The sequence below is a fragment of the Agelaius phoeniceus genome, chromosome 5 (assembly GCF_051311805.1).
Source record: "Agelaius phoeniceus isolate bAgePho1 chromosome 5, bAgePho1.hap1, whole genome shotgun sequence".
Classification (NCBI taxonomy): Eukaryota; Metazoa; Chordata; class Aves; order Passeriformes; family Icteridae; genus Agelaius; species Agelaius phoeniceus.
Window position 1 is genome coordinate 27,358,553 of NC_135269.1, and position 18,354 is coordinate 27,376,906.

At 35.5% G+C, this 18,354-nt stretch overlaps 1 protein-coding gene across 2 annotated transcripts in view; it reads right to left on the minus strand.

The window, feature by feature from the left end:
* SCYL2 (SCY1 like pseudokinase 2) overlaps nucleotides 1-18,354 on the minus strand; it is a 34,600-nt gene that overhangs the window by 15,515 nt on the left and 731 nt on the right. For both annotated transcript variants that reach the window (XM_054631964.2, XM_077178707.1), the window contains exons 2-9: nucleotides 14,893-15,096; nucleotides 10,817-10,974; nucleotides 6,767-6,911; nucleotides 5,978-6,127; nucleotides 5,138-5,359; nucleotides 4,168-4,284; nucleotides 2,707-2,832; nucleotides 1,091-1,267 (exon numbers count right to left, since the gene is read on the minus strand). In XM_054631964.2, the coding sequence (XP_054487939.2) occupies nucleotides 1,091-1,267; nucleotides 2,707-2,832; nucleotides 4,168-4,284; nucleotides 5,138-5,359; nucleotides 5,978-6,127; nucleotides 6,767-6,911; nucleotides 10,817-10,974; nucleotides 14,893-15,069 (1,272 nt within the window). In that variant the 5' untranslated portion in view covers nucleotides 15,070-15,096. The remainder of the gene's footprint in view (nucleotides 1-1,090; nucleotides 1,268-2,706; nucleotides 2,833-4,167; nucleotides 4,285-5,137; nucleotides 5,360-5,977; nucleotides 6,128-6,766; nucleotides 6,912-10,816; nucleotides 10,975-14,892; nucleotides 15,097-18,354) is intronic.

Consider the following 18,354-nt stretch of genomic DNA (forward strand, 5'->3'; position numbering starts at 1 on the left):
AAACTTTTTGCAGCAAGGATTATGTCACAAATCTAATGCTAAAGGCAACAGAACACAGATTTACCTTTTAGGATGACACAGCACAAATGAGATGTTCACTGGCTTTTGGTTAGTTAAACATTGACTTTTTTCAAGACAAAAGAACTAACATAAAGCTTCGGTGTACAAAGTATAAACAGCATTAAGTAGTTCAAATTTCCTGAGGTATTCTCAGACAGCTGCCTCCTTCCCTGCCTCCACAGTGTAATGACACTTCTCTGGTCCAGTTTTCTGAAATCCAGAAATCAAAGGTCTGCTATGCTTACCTTGCCCTTTAAGTACTCTGCAGATAAATAATGGCACACAGGAGTGAGCTAGAAGGAATGCATACCTGTCTCTCATCTGTGGAGGTACAATGCCCTACTTTGCAACAGATTTCTCAGGAATCATCACGGTGATGACAAAAGGATGCAAATTTTTGCTCCTTTCCAGTAATGACTATGTCTTAATGTTATACATTTAAACAGCAGGGAAAACAGCATATTTTACTTACCTATTACAGTTGCCAAATAAAAATGAAATTAATTTCACAAATTTTTGCACAGTCCTCAAACAAATGCTACTCTTAATATGAATAAAGAGCACTTCTTAGAGAGTGTCAATGCTACAATTTTTCCACCCCATGATCCCAATGTCAGCAAACTGGATAGAAGAAAAAACCCAACTCAAAAAACCCCAGGTTCATCTACTGGTAGAATATATGCAAATTGTACTGTACAATCCTGCTCAGATTGCCAAGATATGTGTTAACATGCATAGAAATATATCTCCTACAATCAACCAAAACCAAGTGGTAAATGAAACCTTTTTTGCAAATCTCATCTCAATATAAATGCAATATACCCTCAGAACTCATCTAAACAAGCAGAGGTAGAGGCTTTGAAAATTTCCTGGAAAAATCTATTTTGAATGAATCAAGACTGCCTGGACAACTACAGAGCAGACTGGGCAATGTGTGTGAAGCTGGAAAAGGGAAATAGAACAATTAGTCATTTTTTCAGGGAAAACAAAAACAAATACAAAAATTTTAATATGAATAATATTAACATACCTGGATTGGTTCTTGCTGCTTAAAAACAGGACCAAGATCAGGTAGAATGAGCTTGATATATTCTTCTTTGGTGCACTCTTCAGCAATTAAGAGAACATTAGGCAAGACAAAGGGCACCATATCCGGATTCACAAATTCAGAAGTCAAGCAAGGCAAAATTCGCTGAATTATAACACGCTAAAAGAAAAAAAAACCCAAGTATGAATCATGTACTGCACCGCAGTAAGTTACCATTGTGCCAGTTCAGCAGCTTCTGTATTAGCCTGATATTTACAAAAAAGTACACATGTAATTTTCAGTTCTGATCTCTTATTGGCACAGTACACTGCAGTTAATTTACACTGTGCTACTCTGTTTAATTTTGTGTTTGTACTCAAAATTAACAACTGTGAAGAACAACAAAAAGCAATTAACTGTACAGAAAATAGGACTTTGAGCCACACGTGAGTTATGAAAACCATGCTCCATATGCTTTCTTTAAAAATACCCTAACAAGACCCTTAATAATGCCCTATAAACCCTCCAAATTAGTAATTTTTTTGTTTCTGATCCCCATGATTCACTGAACAAACACATAATCCTACTATACCTTCCTGCAAAACTCCAGACACATTCCCTAACTAGGATTCTGCTGATGAAACAGATATTAAAACTGTGGATGTCTACTGTAGCGTTAGACATCCTTAAATGCTCTTGAAGTCAATAAACAGAAATATATGGTTCAAGGGCATAGTCATTTCCCTCATAAAATATACTTTCAAGACAGAAAAAAAAAAAGATTATTTGATCAATCAGTGGCTGTCTAAAGTTAGGTAAAATACATGCCACTTATTTCCAAATTCAAAGCACCAACCATATCTGATCAAACAAAAAAATTACTAAATTAAAAAGAATCGAGTATTGACTATGGAGTCTAAATGTTGCAATTTTTAATTCTGCAAAACAGAATTAAAAATACAGAAATTTAATGCACTGGTTGAGAAGCTCAGTTATTCTATTATGTATTAAACTAATACTACTTTACTATCCCATGTGCATTACGGCTTATATAAATTAAGGTATACCAGAAAAGGAAAGGGAGCCTGTCTAGACATCTTGCTTAATACTGCACAAGAGAAATATGTAATGACAGGCATTTGCCTTTGAGATTTCTGAGCACTGCCAGCACAAGAAAGCACTTAGTCTACTGAGGGAAGAAAGTTTTGCATCATTCAACATTAAAGCACTGCCTTGCTACGAAAAAACTTGAAGCAATCTTATAGGAAAAAAAGGTGGCAAATTGGCTTCAAAGAGCTCTGATGGCATCTAAAACACAGGGAAAGCCTTTAAGTGGAGAGAAGACAACTCCTTTTCAAACTGGGATGAACTACAACAGGACACGTAAATGATGGCTCCTTATTTGGCTTATTTGCCATTTTCCATTTAAAGTATTATTGATTGCTGAGGAATACTTCCAGAATAAGCAGGTTCTAATCTCCCTTTATTTCCTTCTACTCTATTCTGACAGTCTCATGGCAGTCTATTATGGTACAATGCTACAGAAAGTCCAGCTTTCCAGACTCAAAATGCTAACAGATGTTTCAAACTGGTATACAAGACATCATTACAAGACATACCTTAGGTAGTTTTGGCAGAACTTTTGGTAGTCCTTTAAAGAATTGTGATTTCTGCAGGTTATCCCTTTGAAATAATGAATCAAAATACTGAAGCGTCATTGCTCCTACATCATCAAAGAATGGTATCTAAAAATAAGACTAAAGGTTATGATCTGGAGGGGGACAACACTGACACTGCTACAATTATCATCTACCTATAATAATTACCGGTCCTTTCAATGCGTGACAGTAAGGTTTTACAATGACATGTCTGCAACTAACAATTAGAAAATTAAATTTTTACATATCAGGTAGTAAGATATTCAGATACAGGTTTATTATTAAGACAGAATTTTCCTAGCATTTTTCAAAAACTCATGCACGTTATGTGTATCTAAGTTAAAACATTATTTCATTTAGTGGCTTACAAACAAATGTAATGTAAAACAAAAACTTTGAATAAATATTCTTCTAGGAATAATTATGCTATATTATATTATATTACAACACAAGATGACCCACTAGGTCATCCACATCTGGCTCCCACCCCTGGAAACTCCAGAAACCCTGGAAGCTCTGGTATCTCTACCCTATAATTCAGTGTGCAGATGTGGTAAAAGAGACTCAACATCTTTATAAAATCATACTGCTTAATACAACCCCTCACAGATTTGTTTATTGTAGTTCTTCAGAAAATTGAGTTGATACCTAAGAAATATCTGCCAATTCCGTCACTCCCATCTTTCAGCATATAGATGCACAAAACCATCACCTGCTCCCTCTCGCTTTTTTGCCCACTGTTTCCTTCAAAAACAGTTAAAACACTGATTCCTATCTCTGCATACCATCTTTTTACTCCACAAAAAAAAAAATCCTTTAGCAAAACAAATCTATAAGCAGAAATCTGAAAAGCTATCAGATTGGAGAAAATGGGGCATAAGACAAGGGAAGAACAATGCTACTTTCAGATAGAAAAATGGAGCAACAGTTTTGACAAATTAAAACTTACATTATTTCCTACTTGCAATTAAATTTTGCTTTGTTGGGGTTAACAATTTCTGAATATAATTTATTACTCTGGATACTTAAAAATACACAAAAGTTAATCCTTACGTTTATTGCCCTTTATAATTTCCTCACTTTCAAATCCTTCCAATATAATTTTGAAGACTGAATTGTATAAAACCATAGCACCAAAAAGCTTCCAACTGAATGGAAAGGAATAAAACAGTGTCGCATTGAATAATTTTTGAATAATTGAATAATTTTTTTTCTAAATTCTGTCTCAGCACCCACTTTTTCCCTATAAATAAATATCAGCACAAGGATAACTTTTGGCATCAACTAATATTACATCTAAATGGTTAAAAAATATTTAACATTTCAAATAAAATGATTAGCAGAAAACACTTCAAAATAGGTTTACAAATCAAACAGTAATTTCTCTCTTTCCTATGGCTGCTGTATTTTCCATGGACTGACCTTAGTCATTTGATCAGCGTCTGGTCTGACTGCTGGAGCTACGTTTAGGAGGAGCTTTACATGCTCACGCACCTCCTCGGGTATGTTCTCAAGAGTACTGGAGCTTAAACGGCTCAGCTGTGGAAGTAATTCAAGCATGAACACCATGAAGTCAGAAAACTCTGCATGTAACTATTTCCAATATACAACAGGCCTATACTTTGTTCTCTTGATGGTTTCTCTATCCACGCATTTGATATCCCTCTCTTCTTGCTCACAGTCTCCTCTGTTTCCCAAGAGCCTACCTGTTTTAGGCCCCATCTCTGTTTTTAAAACTTCCCACTGTAGTTCAGCTTATCAGAGAACACAAACACATTATTTTAAACAGGCAAATGTCATTATCTGAGGTGATGTCTACAAACATTAAAACACAGTACATACTATGTGGCAATGGGCACCAAAAGAACTTACAACAAAGGAAACCTGCATATGAATAGACATTATGTCAGCTAATCCAATTAACTGTGATGCTGTCCTCTGTTAATACTCACAGTCCACAAAGAATGTGAAATGGTGATAGCTAAGTGGATACCAACTGCCATGTCAAGTGATCAAATCACTCTAAACCCAGCCCTCTTCAGTGGTCCTACACAGGTAATTTGCTACCAGGTGTTTCATACTGTTCACCCCAACAGGTAAGCATTATTTCACAAGACCACATTCAACAGGTTTACAGAGAAATTAGGTGAAAAACGCAGTTTTTAGTTTATAAAGTTGGTACACGTAACCTCCTCTAAACATATTTTTATTTCTCATATTTTGCTATGATGTTTTTCCTTGTTATAACAACAGTATGCAGGGTAAGATACCATTGTCAGATGGTTTATGTTGGAGTACTGATAGTGTTCTCAATATTTAAATCTATTTTACAGTAGTAGTAACTTTTCAAATACAAAAACCAACAAACAATAACCATAAAAAGAATAAATACCTGGTCCAGCTGTCTACTAAAGCTTTTATAAATATCTTGCTTGTTGACTTCAAAAATTGGTTTCCCTTTATTAAACACTGCATACATAACAGCTCCCAAAGAGTACATATCACTGGCTGTCTCACAGCTCACAGAGAGAATATATTCTGGCGCCAGATACTCAGGATTTGGAAGACACAAGGATGGCAAGTTTGGATCCCATTCCTTACAAGGGAACTTTGGCTACAAGAGAAGTGTGAGAAGCGAAACAAAGTACATTTATCAAAGATTTTTAAAGACCATTTTCAAAAAGAAACTCAAGCAGCAAAAAATAATTAAGCCACTCAAATTCAATTATGAATCAAACATCAACACAGTAAGGCAAAACTGTTAAGTATCTCTGTCTGCAGCTTAAAGTGATTCACTGATGCAGTTTTATCTGAATATTAGAGCTGGGAAGTGTAATGTAAAATCAAAGCACTGCTGTAATGGGGAAACATGAGATATGATGGAATTAGTTTTCAAAGGTAGCAGTTAGGCACTGAGTAAGTGCAACACACTAAGTCAGGCCTGCAAGTCATCCACCATAGAGGGGAGCAGAAGTGGCACAGGCTCCAGCCTCTGTTTGAAACCATCACTAGTCTACTGTGACCCCACTGAGCTCACTCAGGCTCTTTTTCTGAGACTATCAAATGCAGCACTTCAATCCAGACCTGTACCATATGTTCTAACTTCTGGCCAACAAAATGCAGAGGTGAATATTAAATAAATGGCTATATACTGGAATGCAAAATCATGAAAGTGGTTCCAGGCAAAGACCTGAATTTGAAGCTGAATGATAATAAATATAAAGAAGATTACCTCCTGTTCAGATGGATTTGTTGATTGGATACAAAAATCAAAGCCCATAATTTTCCATGCTCCACTCTTATTCAAGATTATATTTTCAGGAGTAATATTTCCATGGACCATTTTGACACTGCTATGCAAAAATGACAAACCTTCAGAAACCTGTTCATAAAAGATCATTATTTCAGGTTAAATATTTCCCCAAACGTCCTATAAGACATTTACAAAAATTCTGTTCATATGGTCACAGTTAAATTCCGAAGTTAACTAAGAAACAATTTTTCCTATTTTAGCCTATGCCTTAAAAATTACGCATGAAGGAAATGAAACACAGATGGGTAATCAACAAGTGAGAGTACTAGTGTTAATCAACTATGACAGCATAATGTGGTGGTGCATTCCCCTCTCCTCTCAGGCCACACCATCTCAGAAGAACAAAAATGCTTTATGAAGCTGGTCAACAATATTCACCAAACAAAACCTGGGAGCTAATGGTTCTCCACAGAACATAAAGGAAAGATTCACATATGGAAGAGACAGATGTAGCATAGACATTTACATGGAAAATAAAAATTAAGTTTCTAGTTTACATGTCAGAACAATCAAAGAAAGAGTAGCACCTTAGAGTTTCTAGTGTTTATCCTCTTTTACACTTAGAGAGATCAGGGCACTATTATCTCTCACCTCACAATTACTTGATTTACTATAGGCAGACAAAACTTTGGCAGTGTACTGACTTCATTTAAAAAATCATTAACACTAAAAGCACAAAAAAAATTATAAAGACAACCTGTACCATACCTGAAGCAAACCATATTTGGTCTCCACGTCATAAAGTTTGTATTCTTTAATGTCTGATGGTAAAGGAGAAGGTAGGTTGTCCCAGCTGCCAAGAACATTAGCTAAACTTGCACAGACTGGTTCTGTACAAAATGCCAAGCAATCCCTGTATAGGAAATGCATTAAAAAATTTCTTGTACATAAATGTAATATATCTCTTGACTGCAAATAAAGAACCATACAAATATCAAATATATTGCCAAAGCACCTGGTGCTACCAAAAGCCATGTTATATTTCAGGTTTTGAATTATTTTAATATTATACTAAAGAGAAACACATAAATGTCTGAAGTTGAAAAAATTACTAGAATTAGGATATTTTATTCTCTAACATTCATATAAATCACTAATGATTCACACAATGCCTCATAAATATTTTTTTTTTTAAATAATGCTTTCCTTGTCCTGATCCAGGACAAATTGATCAAGTAATTCTCACTGCTATTAAAACTTGTAAAATCAGACTTCTACCTATGCCTAAAACCAACATATCCCTGACTGAAGCAGTACTTAATGAGGTCAGACAATGATCAGAAACTAAATTAATATAAGGGAGCACCTGAATATTCTTTTACTTTGACAACTGACAGAGAAGACCCGCAAACACAAATACACTTGTTATATGAACAGCAGTTTGCATGTGAAGTGATTGTTCTCTAATTATTTTCTTCATTTTTCTTTTCTTCATGAAAAATTAATGGTCTTGCTTATGCATTTTTGTGTCAATTGTGTTTGAAAAGCACAGAAGAAGCGAACTTCCATACATAAGGTCCGGTTGTATCACTGTCAAAATTTCAAATTTCAGAAATGGTCTTACATATTGGAAACCAATAAATGTCTCAATTTCCCAAGCTTCATGCAACACAGACATAGTCATTCTTTACATCTGCATTCTTCACACTGCTCTGCGTAGCAGTGGAGGCCCTGAACAGCCATTGCAATTCACTCCTTAATTGTTTTAAAGGGCTTTTTTTGAGAAAGCACTACATGGATGGTAGCACACATACCTGCTTTAAGGATCATTAATTCATGAGAACACTAAATACTGCATCAGTATGGACACAGAAAACAAACCATAAAACAGTTAACAAAGATGTATTTTTTAATATAAAGTTCTAGGTAAGAGGACAGAGCCTAACTTTTTGATCACTCCATAAAAACATCAGAAGACACATCTCAGCATGAAACTACCACGTATTTTTTTTAGTATTTCAATAATTAACAAGCTTGACCTTTGAAGTAAAATAAGGCTGCTCTAACATGCAAACCTCTTACTATCCATCCAGACTTTAGTTTTATTTACTGCCTCTCTAGAAGAAAAACAACTGAAAAGTAAAATACATTGAATGCTAAGTGCCAACCAACCTGACAGAAGTTTTTTGCTTGCTTTCCTCCCTCCCATTCTGATAATAACATACCTTTCATATTTCTATTGATATGGCTAGAGTTATAAAACTTGTTCCTGTTATAAACACAACTCAAAACGAGAACATAGAAAGACAAAGTACTTTCTTTTTAGTCTGACTTCAGCTTTACCATAGAGCTTATCCATTTAGTAATGTTTAAGGCACAGATGAAAATACCAAGGGAACAGTTATTCCATGGTTTTGATAAGAAACTCTCTGATTACTGCTGGTTTGAGGCAATAAAATATGGCTGTTTATTTTTTACTTTAGGAGGTAATTAAAAAAAGGGCCCAAGCCACAATATCGGAGGGATGCAGTAAATCTAATTAAATAGTAGAATTTTGCAGAAGGTGATGTCTGCCAGCACCTGTATTCAGTTTCCTGAATAATATCAACATGGAAGTCAGAATAGTAAGATAAAAACATTTTAAAAATAAAAAATTACAGCTAAAAATACTTACACTTTCTACAGGGAAACAATGTAACAAATGCAATGTCTAGTAAATTATAAGAGCCAATTCACACTACTACTATTTTAAAGGGTAGGAATGATATTATGAGTAAACCCACAATTTGTTTTTTTATCCTTTTCTTCAATAACAAGCTAAATATAAATTAATAATGCTTTCCAGTGCTGTTAATGGAATTCAAGACCATTTGTAAATAAACATACTCATAATGAATACTCAGTATAAATAAGGAGTTACTCATATAAATGAACATTAAGAGGTTTTACATCATTATATGTATCACATACATTTATATTAAATATAACTATGTTGGATACCAATAATTTGTAGTAGAAACATTCTATTAATAGTGGAAAAGCTATCCAGACACTAGGGTCAGAAAGGTATGGCCTTTCTTTCCATATCTACTTCAGCCCTCCAGGGGCATCAAGTATCTATTTGCATCATATAGGAGGAATATAATGGGTGACCTGCAAGCAGTTCATTACAACTGTACGCTACTTTGGGGAAACACAAAATGAGAAAAAAGGAAGAAAAAGAAAGATCAGGTACACTCTAGCTAGAGGCTCACAAGAGATTTCTTCAAGAATAGGCACTCTGGAAAGACCTGAAATCCTAAAGCAATCTTACAGTATGCTTGCACAAGGTTACATACACATATATTCTACATAAACCTTTATTTTATTAATCTTCTCCAGAAATTGTTATATCCATTTCTGGCACAGCAAGCAACTGTACAGGTTCTGTGCTTCTGGTGTTTCTACCAGCAGTTGAGTGCGCTGAGTATGGGAACAAATACAGCAGAAGCCAAGTGTGAGGCATTACTAAAGACTCACAAATGAGAACTGTGATGTAACTACACTTTTACTCTTAAAAAAAAAGCTTAAATGCTTCACAAGAACACCACCAAAGGTTTCTTAAAGGTATGAATCTGGGTGTTTTCTTCTGAAAGGCAAAGTTCAGGGGGAAAGTTGCTGAGTCAACTGGAAAGCTGTGACAATTTTAGGAAGAAGGCTGAGGTATACTCTGGGATTCACTTGCATACATTATAATTTGAGATGACCCTAGGCCATTTAGCATGTAATAGTTTGTTTACTGTTGTAGAGTACTGAGAGCTGTCTTCAACTACCTAATTGATTTTCTTTAGGCCATTGTAAGGGACATCCTCGATCATAGGTGCAATGACAGCTTTGAACTGCTGTTAATGTGAAATGTGTTTAGCACTGGAGGAAAGATAGATATGAATATGAAAGTGCAATTTAATCCAATAAACCTGTCTCAAAGCAGCCATTGCAAAGATGAAGAAGCATTCCTACAGTATTCGCAGCTCCCAGAAACCATTTGGAAAAAGTCAACACAGAAAGGAAGGACATTATATAATGAATCTCTATCAGGCTACAATTAGGATCACAGAATGGCTGGGGTTAGAAAGCACTTCTGGAAATCATCTAGTCCAACCCCCTTCCTCTTTGGGGAAAAAAACCCTAAAACTTCCATGATCTTCTTTGGTAGTATCAGGATCAGCTTCCTATTTTTACATAAAAGCTTGATTTTCTATGTTAGATTTTAGTGTGCTGTTATCCCTACAGCTGAACAATAAACCTGTAAGACTAACCAGTTATTGTTCCTAGTGACCAACCTTTCAAAAATCAAATAAGCACTAGAAGAACATGCTGAATTTTGTCTTCCTTGATAGGCACTTGAGGGCCTTTTCAACACATATTTAGCCACAACACATACAGTTTATCAAAAATCTCTAATCTCACATGTACTAAATACATCTTATACATGGAACAAAATGTATGAATAAGTTTTTGAGAGAAAACTAGTTTAAGAGAGTTCTTTGAAAGCAAAATGAATTAAAGCACCAAATTTTCATGCTGTAATGGTCATATGTAGCCTTACAGCTGCAACTGGACCAAAATCAAGCAACAGATTATTAATTTGATTCACACCCAAACTGCATTCTATGGTGGGGGGTGGGGAACATGGGGATAGGGTGAATACCTTGTCATATGAATAAATACACTAAACTTGAATCTCATCAAATGTATGTATTGAATGTTCCAGACAGTTTACATCCACTACCAAAACAATGATTAAAAGTAACTGTTCTCTACTTTACTACAGCTTACCTGGACTCTTCTAATGGATGTTGTACAGTAAGTAGTCTAGGGTGTCGAAGCCTAGTTAGCTGTTGAACACCTCGTTTTAAGGAATCAATAATCTGATCTTTTTCAAATTTTTGGTACTTGTCTATTAGCTTCTTATCAAAGACAAAAACAGCCACTTCCTGAAAATAAGCAACAGAATTCTCTCAGTATATAACACAGCCAAAATCTAAGCCTATACACAATTATATACAAATGTGGTTTTTGAATCAACAGTACAATCCCACCAATACAATAACCAAACAAAGAAACTGACTTGTTCTTATTTAGTCCCAGTCATGGGAGACCTTACTGTAGATAAACCCTGAAACAGGCATTTTGAATTAAGGTACTAATGTTCCTTTATTGTATAAATAGTAATGAGCAAACTATAACCCCTACCTACACAGTGAAAAAGCAGCAGATCCACAGTCAGAAATCAGCCTGATTTTAAGTAGATCAAAGCATTTATATCTACTATGAACAGTTAAAATATTCTGAGTATATATCAAGTGTTGCTTTATTAAACCAAGTCCTGTCTTAGTGTTCTGCTCCAAACCAGTACAATCTGTCAAAGGAGTCACAGCAGTCTATAAATCTGATCGGACCATTCACATGATAAAACACTAAGAATTTTGTAATGCTTAAAGATGTGAAAAAACCAAAAACATTAAGAACAGAGAAATCATCTCCAACTTCTGCAACTGGAGCAGGAGAAAATTAAGAAATCTGTATGAAACTTTGAAATTACAGAGGTCGATGTAAAATAAAAAATTAGATTACATCAGCATCTGGGAAGTGGTTAATGTGAAATTTATCAACTGACGAAAACAAGGAATTAAAACCTTTCATCATTAAACAGACTTTTATATGCTGCTACAACAGCATTATGAATAATAATAAAGGTTAGAAAACAGGAGAAAATAATATGAAAATACAGTTTGCAGTCCCAAGAGGAACTCGATGCTCTTTTACTGCACATTTTATAACCATTACTCTAATTAAAATCTCATAGGAACAACTTCATTATTAATTAAATAAAACCCTATAAACTTTTAGAAATAGGCTATCTAAAATATGAAATTCAGCCCAATGCACAAAAAATTGGTTTTTAGCTATTTTCATGAAGTCCTTAGCAGGTGAATACTTGTAACTAACTCAACTAAGTACACTTTTCCTGCCTCTATCCATATTGGCTCCCTTTTCCAGCTTTTAAGTGTGATGGATCAAATATTAACACAAGGCAGAGAAGAGCAATGACAGGAGATGGAAGACATACACTGAGCAGTACATGACCAATAACAAAATTTCAAACTAAGACTGCACTTCTGAAAAAACTTCTGTTTGATGACAAGTGAAAAGAATCAGAAAGTATTTAAATCAGCTATGGTTTGAATATTTTGTGATGGGTCTAAGTAAGTTCTATTGGTGCTTGCTGCAATCCTGCACAGTTTGTTTAAACTCTTAATTCCCTGCACCTGGCAGAAGAGAACACAATTTGTGCTTCAGATCCTTAACCAGCTGATTCAAGGCCATTAGGACCCTCTTGACTGTCTGTAGCCTTGTTGTTGAGACTTACCTGATTTCTGCTAGCTTTACAACTGAGCTGGCAGGTGCTTTGTGACCTTACCCTACCTATTTATGATTGCACTTTCTAAGCAGAAGGACAAGTGACATACTGTGCCAAAAAAAATGCAAGCGCATAAAGTCTAAGTTAATAAACCTAAGATGAGCTGAAATACATACTGTGAAATTAAACACCTATATATAACCAGAGTGACTCATAAATCTTTCAAACAATCTTTCAAGCAGCAGATCAGCTATGAAATAGCACCAGACAAACATATGCATACAGGTAAGTAATTTCCTCACATTCTGTTAGGTTGTTACTAAGTCACCTACACAGCAAGCAAGAAAAGACAAGGTACATTAAAAAAACAATAACAGATAAACATTCAGAAATCCTAGAAAAGCAGCAAGGGAGGAACCAGGCAGAACTTGGAAAAGAAGAATAAAGTTAGAGATATCTACTGTCACCAGAGATGGAATATTTGTAACTGTCCACTGACTCAAAACAGGAACAAAAATAATCCTGAAAACAAAGATTTCTACTGCTGTAACATTAAAACCTCCAAATTTAGTTGTTTTATCTGGCTACAATGACTTAAACTATCAAGTCTATTAGACTTATAAGACTTAAACTATTGTGTTGTGGTAAAGTGACAACAACAAGGCCTTACATCCTACTTGTCTGATTACAATACACACTGCAAAAAACCCTTGTGGCTTCAACGAAGATATACACACTTGTAATACAGCAAATATGTGCAACTTCACAAAAGTGACTGCTATCACCTGGAAAATGACAGCCAGCCCAAAGAACATTCAGAAGGTACATGGGAGAGAAATAAAAAATGGTAAAGAACATATATTGCAATACAACACACCATAAGCCTGTATTGCTGCACAATTTGTTTTGCAATGGCAAAGTGAATGTTGACATGGTGTTACTTAACTGGTAATATTAATACTTAATGGTAACTGCATGTCAAAAGACCAGCCATCTAAAATTCCATGCAGTATAACTGCTGCTGTATTTTTAATTACTAACGATGGCATGCAACGGCACGGATGCTAGTCCGGGTTTACAGATATATTGCAGGACCACATGGAGCACCTGAACTAAAACTCTGTAAAATTGTTGGTCAGAACACCCATTCAAGGCTTGAAAAAGGTGATTGACAGGAAACTAGTTACATATACTTTGTCAACTATACAGTGAAAGAAACTTGCTACAAATCTCCAGACCTTAAGGATATACCTGCTACAGGTCAAATGTTTACTGGGCACATAGATTGTATAAAACATATCAAAATTACCATGCTTCCAATGTTATTACTGTGTATAGCTGAGTAAGACCAAAAAAAAAGCCCAAATGAACAGCCATGTTGGGTAAATTCAGTAAATAAAAGATGCACAGAGCTCTGCACCAGCTAAAAAAATGAAAACATGGCAAAAGTACCTGATTAAACATTGTTCAGACTCTGTCACACAGAATCAGACCACACATTCTTTGCAGATTATTTATTCTATCTATTATATATATATTTGCTACTGTTTATTTGCTTATTATCTATCAGATTGTATAAACATTTTCCAACGACATTCCTTTGTGTCCATTTCTTTTTGGTATATTTGCAGCAAGCTGTTGCATTGTCTAAGTGACTTCACATTTCTTAGCATTACTTTTAACTAAAGACCATAATTTATTAACACTTCATTTACACTTTGAAACTTGTATTTCCTCCCCGAATTTGAGAAAAGACTTTTCACATTTCTCCAGTGCAACAAAATATTTTTTTGTAATAATAACTCTTAAACTCTGCTTTTTGCAAACCTTCTTCTGAAGTCACAGTCCTATATTCATTTATACAAGTAATTTCAAATGAGTCAAATGCTTGAGTATTGGTGCTCTAAACCCTAATACTTTAAGGAAACTAAAAAGGAACAATACGGATCTGAAAGCAGCACACGGAAAGCATAACTTCCTTCACAACCTCCTCCTCTATCCCATGCCTTCCTGTTACAGTATCTCATAACTTAACATTTCTAAGTGCTCAATTTCTGTATGGTAGCTGAGCAAAAAACTACAGTGTCAGTTGCTGACAACAGATGACGACATACTTCGTGGTCATTTTAAACTGTAAAAAGTCAGAATTGTTAAAAGAAAAAAGAAAACTGCAAGCTGCAACAAACTGGGGAACCAATCCATGGTAAAGTAAACTTATTGTCAGGTCACTTTTAACTTGGAAGAATTCTTGATCTTGGTTCCAAATTGTATGCTATGAATGTAGAACCACTTCTTTCTCCGACAAAAAGCTTAAAGCAAGTAACACTTATATATCTGAGAACAATGTACTTAAATAATGCTGAGGTTTTGTGTCATTTCACTACCCTTAACATGAGTCTGTCCAGTTGGACTTTAACTGCCACTTACCAACTGCTACCTATCAATCTGTCATCTAATGCTTATAAACACAGGTCTTTAGTTGGTAACTCACCTGCTTTGTTGATTTTTTAGTTCCATTGAATATCTTCCAAGCAAGCCCGTTACCTCCACTGGCAATGTGTCGCCCGACATCGAATTCCCTGGTGACGGGATTTCCCATGACTGCACTGGTGACATCAGCTGTCACCTTTGTGACAGTGCTCTTCAGCTTGTTCAGCATGGACTCCATGGTTTCAGTTTGCACCAATGGCTTATCCTACAAAGATAAGAAAACAAAGGTTTCACAGTCTTCTCAGTTCAACCATTTATTGGAAACTGTAATCAAATAATGCAAAGGATTTGTAAACTGTCCCCTGACAGGAAAGGTTCACACTCTGTGTAGTAGTATCCATCAAATAGAGAAACAAATCTGAAGGAAAACAGACTCCTTTAATTCCAGTGCTCACAGAATTACTCATTTGTCTGAAGTGAAGGATTGCTTAAGATCCCAGGCCAGCAAAATAATGGATGTGTATTATACAGACAGCAAGTAAAAAACAGAAATATTCTTTCCTATGCAGTGCTTTTCAAAACACAAGCTCAAAATTCAATATTTTGCCCATCAGACTGCTGACATTACCATTTGTATTACCCAACAATTAATGAACTTAAGTATCAAGTGCATGGGAAGGGAACAAGAAATCCATCCTTTTATGCTTTACCAAAACTGTGCAAGGAAACTTTTTTTCACATCACCTTTCAAATTTTAGAGTTATAAGACTGTAGCAGCTTCCAATTTACTTCATCTTCCCCTGTAGCGTAGACTTTCAGAGTTTTCTGTATTTTCTCAATAAATCTGACTTGCCTATTCTGCCAGATACAAGTTCTGAAGCCATTTATGCAATTGTTTCTCTGATAATGTGTACACAAGAAAGAATGAAGGCAGCAAACAAACAGCAGAAAAAAAGATATAGACATTCAGCTTCATTATCTGTGTGAGCAAAGAAAAAGAGAATGCAAGAAGAAATTATTTCCTGGAATCAGTATTATGCAGTATATTCAAAAGCAACACTTGAGGATATTTCTTCAGTCTCTCTTTCAAGTAAGATGTAAAAACATCTGTATCCAAACTTAAGCAAAATCAACCACACTGAGGTTACCTGGTCATGCACTCCTTCCCTCTCTGGTACTATAGATTTGATTCCACTACAAATCAGGACAAATAATCTGATTAGGTTCCAATTGCAAAGACAGACCTGTAATAGAGGTCTATAAATGTAAAAGAGGTAATAAACATACTAAACAAAACTGTTTAAAAAGTTCCCTGTGTTATGGGACAATTCCCTCCAGTGCAATTGTGTGTAACAGTATTAGCCAAGCCCCAAGCAAATCTTAGTGCAGCACTGCACATGGAACAGCTGTGCTGCTCTATCTTGACTCTTCAGATATGAGAAACTGTGCCTGAAATCAACAAGACAATCTTAAGAATAACTACAAACTTGTTTGGTATATAGTTAGTGTTTTGCTGAGAACAAACCTTGAAATAAATTATGGAAACACAGAATTCCTTTATTAAGTAATTTTATTTCAGTATTTTAAATTTCATTATTACAAGAAATTAATTTTACTTTCTGATTCATTATATAGAAAAACACATGCAAGTCCTAACTGTGCAGCCCTACACCAAACTTCTAGTAAGACACTGGCTAATATCCCTGTAGGAAGAAACTTTTCATTAACCGAATAAATAGGCACAAACAAGGATCATGGATTATTCTAAAAAGGATCTATAGGCATTTCCAGCTCTCAGCAATTTTATTCAGCAGCTATTCTGTGGGCAAACTCTATATGCTAAAAGACTATAAAATCAATCCTAACGAGTTTAAGATAATCCCAAATCTAATTTACTTGGGTTTAGATCTCATGCTTTTTCCATTGTTTTGTTCACTCCCAGCCATCAAATCTTCTCTAGTACCAATGCAACACCATCTTGTTAGGACTCTCAAACACTTTGCAAAATTAACTGCAGAAATATTATTAAGAAAACGCATGTGGATGCATGTTCAAATTCCTTTGTATAAATCTGAAAGGAAACTTTCTCTACAGAGATGATGGGAAAATGGTGTAGTATTCATTAAATCAGAGGTGTCCTCTGCTGTGGGTGACAGACAAACTGCAGTGAGTAGCCTAAAAAAGCCACTAGGTGAGAATGCCAACAGCACTTTAGTATCTGAAGTGCCAGAATTTAAAATTCAAGCCTGGCAGACCCTGTCCAACCTGTTCCCCTCCAGCCTGACAGCAGGTAAACTATTGTTTAATTTAGCTTCTGAGCAAGCAGTACCAAGCAACTTATTTCTCAATAAGCAGATGGGGTTTAAAGCTTACATCTACCTAACCGTAAATTTGTAGAAATCCTCTTATCAACATCTGAATATAAGTTAAAATAATACATTTTGCTTTATTAAAAAAATTGCCATCACCAACTTCAGTAAAAAAATCTATATATGTCAACAGGAACAAGGTATCTAGAAAATCCATGCCCCACCAAAAATATCTGTTTTGGATAGGATCTCTAATACCACCACAAATCATGACAAGTTAACCACATCTGAAATACACAAGTCTGGTTCTCTGCTGTAGGAAAACTTGTTTGTTCAGTTAAGACTGGTCTAGTATTTCCAAAAAAAATAATAACCAAGTGGCATTAAAGTCAGTCACCCACAATGAAATTTGCATTTCAAGTTAAAAGGTAATAAATGAGACAAATGCAAAATTGGAAGTATAACAGTGTCTGTACAAGCCACACAGCACATGCAATAAATGTTTAAGAACTCTTCCTGTTTGAATTTCATGAGTAATATCAATGCTACTGATTCTGACTCTGCAAAACCTGGAACTAATCCTAAAACATTCTGGATGTTCAATATGTTTTTTCATGAATGCCCCTCACAATCAGTAATGGTTTTTATACTGGTGTACATCAGCAATCATAAGGCAGCAGGATGAGAACAATCATTTAGCAAGGTAGTAAGCAACAACCACCACTGCACTCAGAAAGGAGGCAGAACATTCAAAATGCTGAAATACTGGCTGCTGAAATCCAAAACAAAGACTGCCCACCATTTCTCAATTCTCACTCATAAAAAAAAACCCAAAAAAACCTGCATAATGCAAACCCAGCAGTTTAACCTCAAATAAATTCACAGCTTCATCTGATGTATGGCTGTGAGTGCACACCGCACAGCAGTACAACACACACTACCACTACTCTGAACTATAACAAGCTGGGATCCCCCTTGGGGAGCCCAGACCAGCAGGCTGCTGCACAGCTACTTCGTGCTGCCCAACCGCATCCTACCCACCTGCCCCAAGCCAGGATCAATCCACAGAAGTAAGTGCTGGAACAACTGAGTCACAGCAAATAAAAGGACAAAAACCCAGCATTTTTAAGGCAAAACCAAGCTTTTGCATTTGTTACAAAACATTGAGAGGATCAAATGCAATGAAGCACTGGACAAGGCTGCCCTCGCCTCAC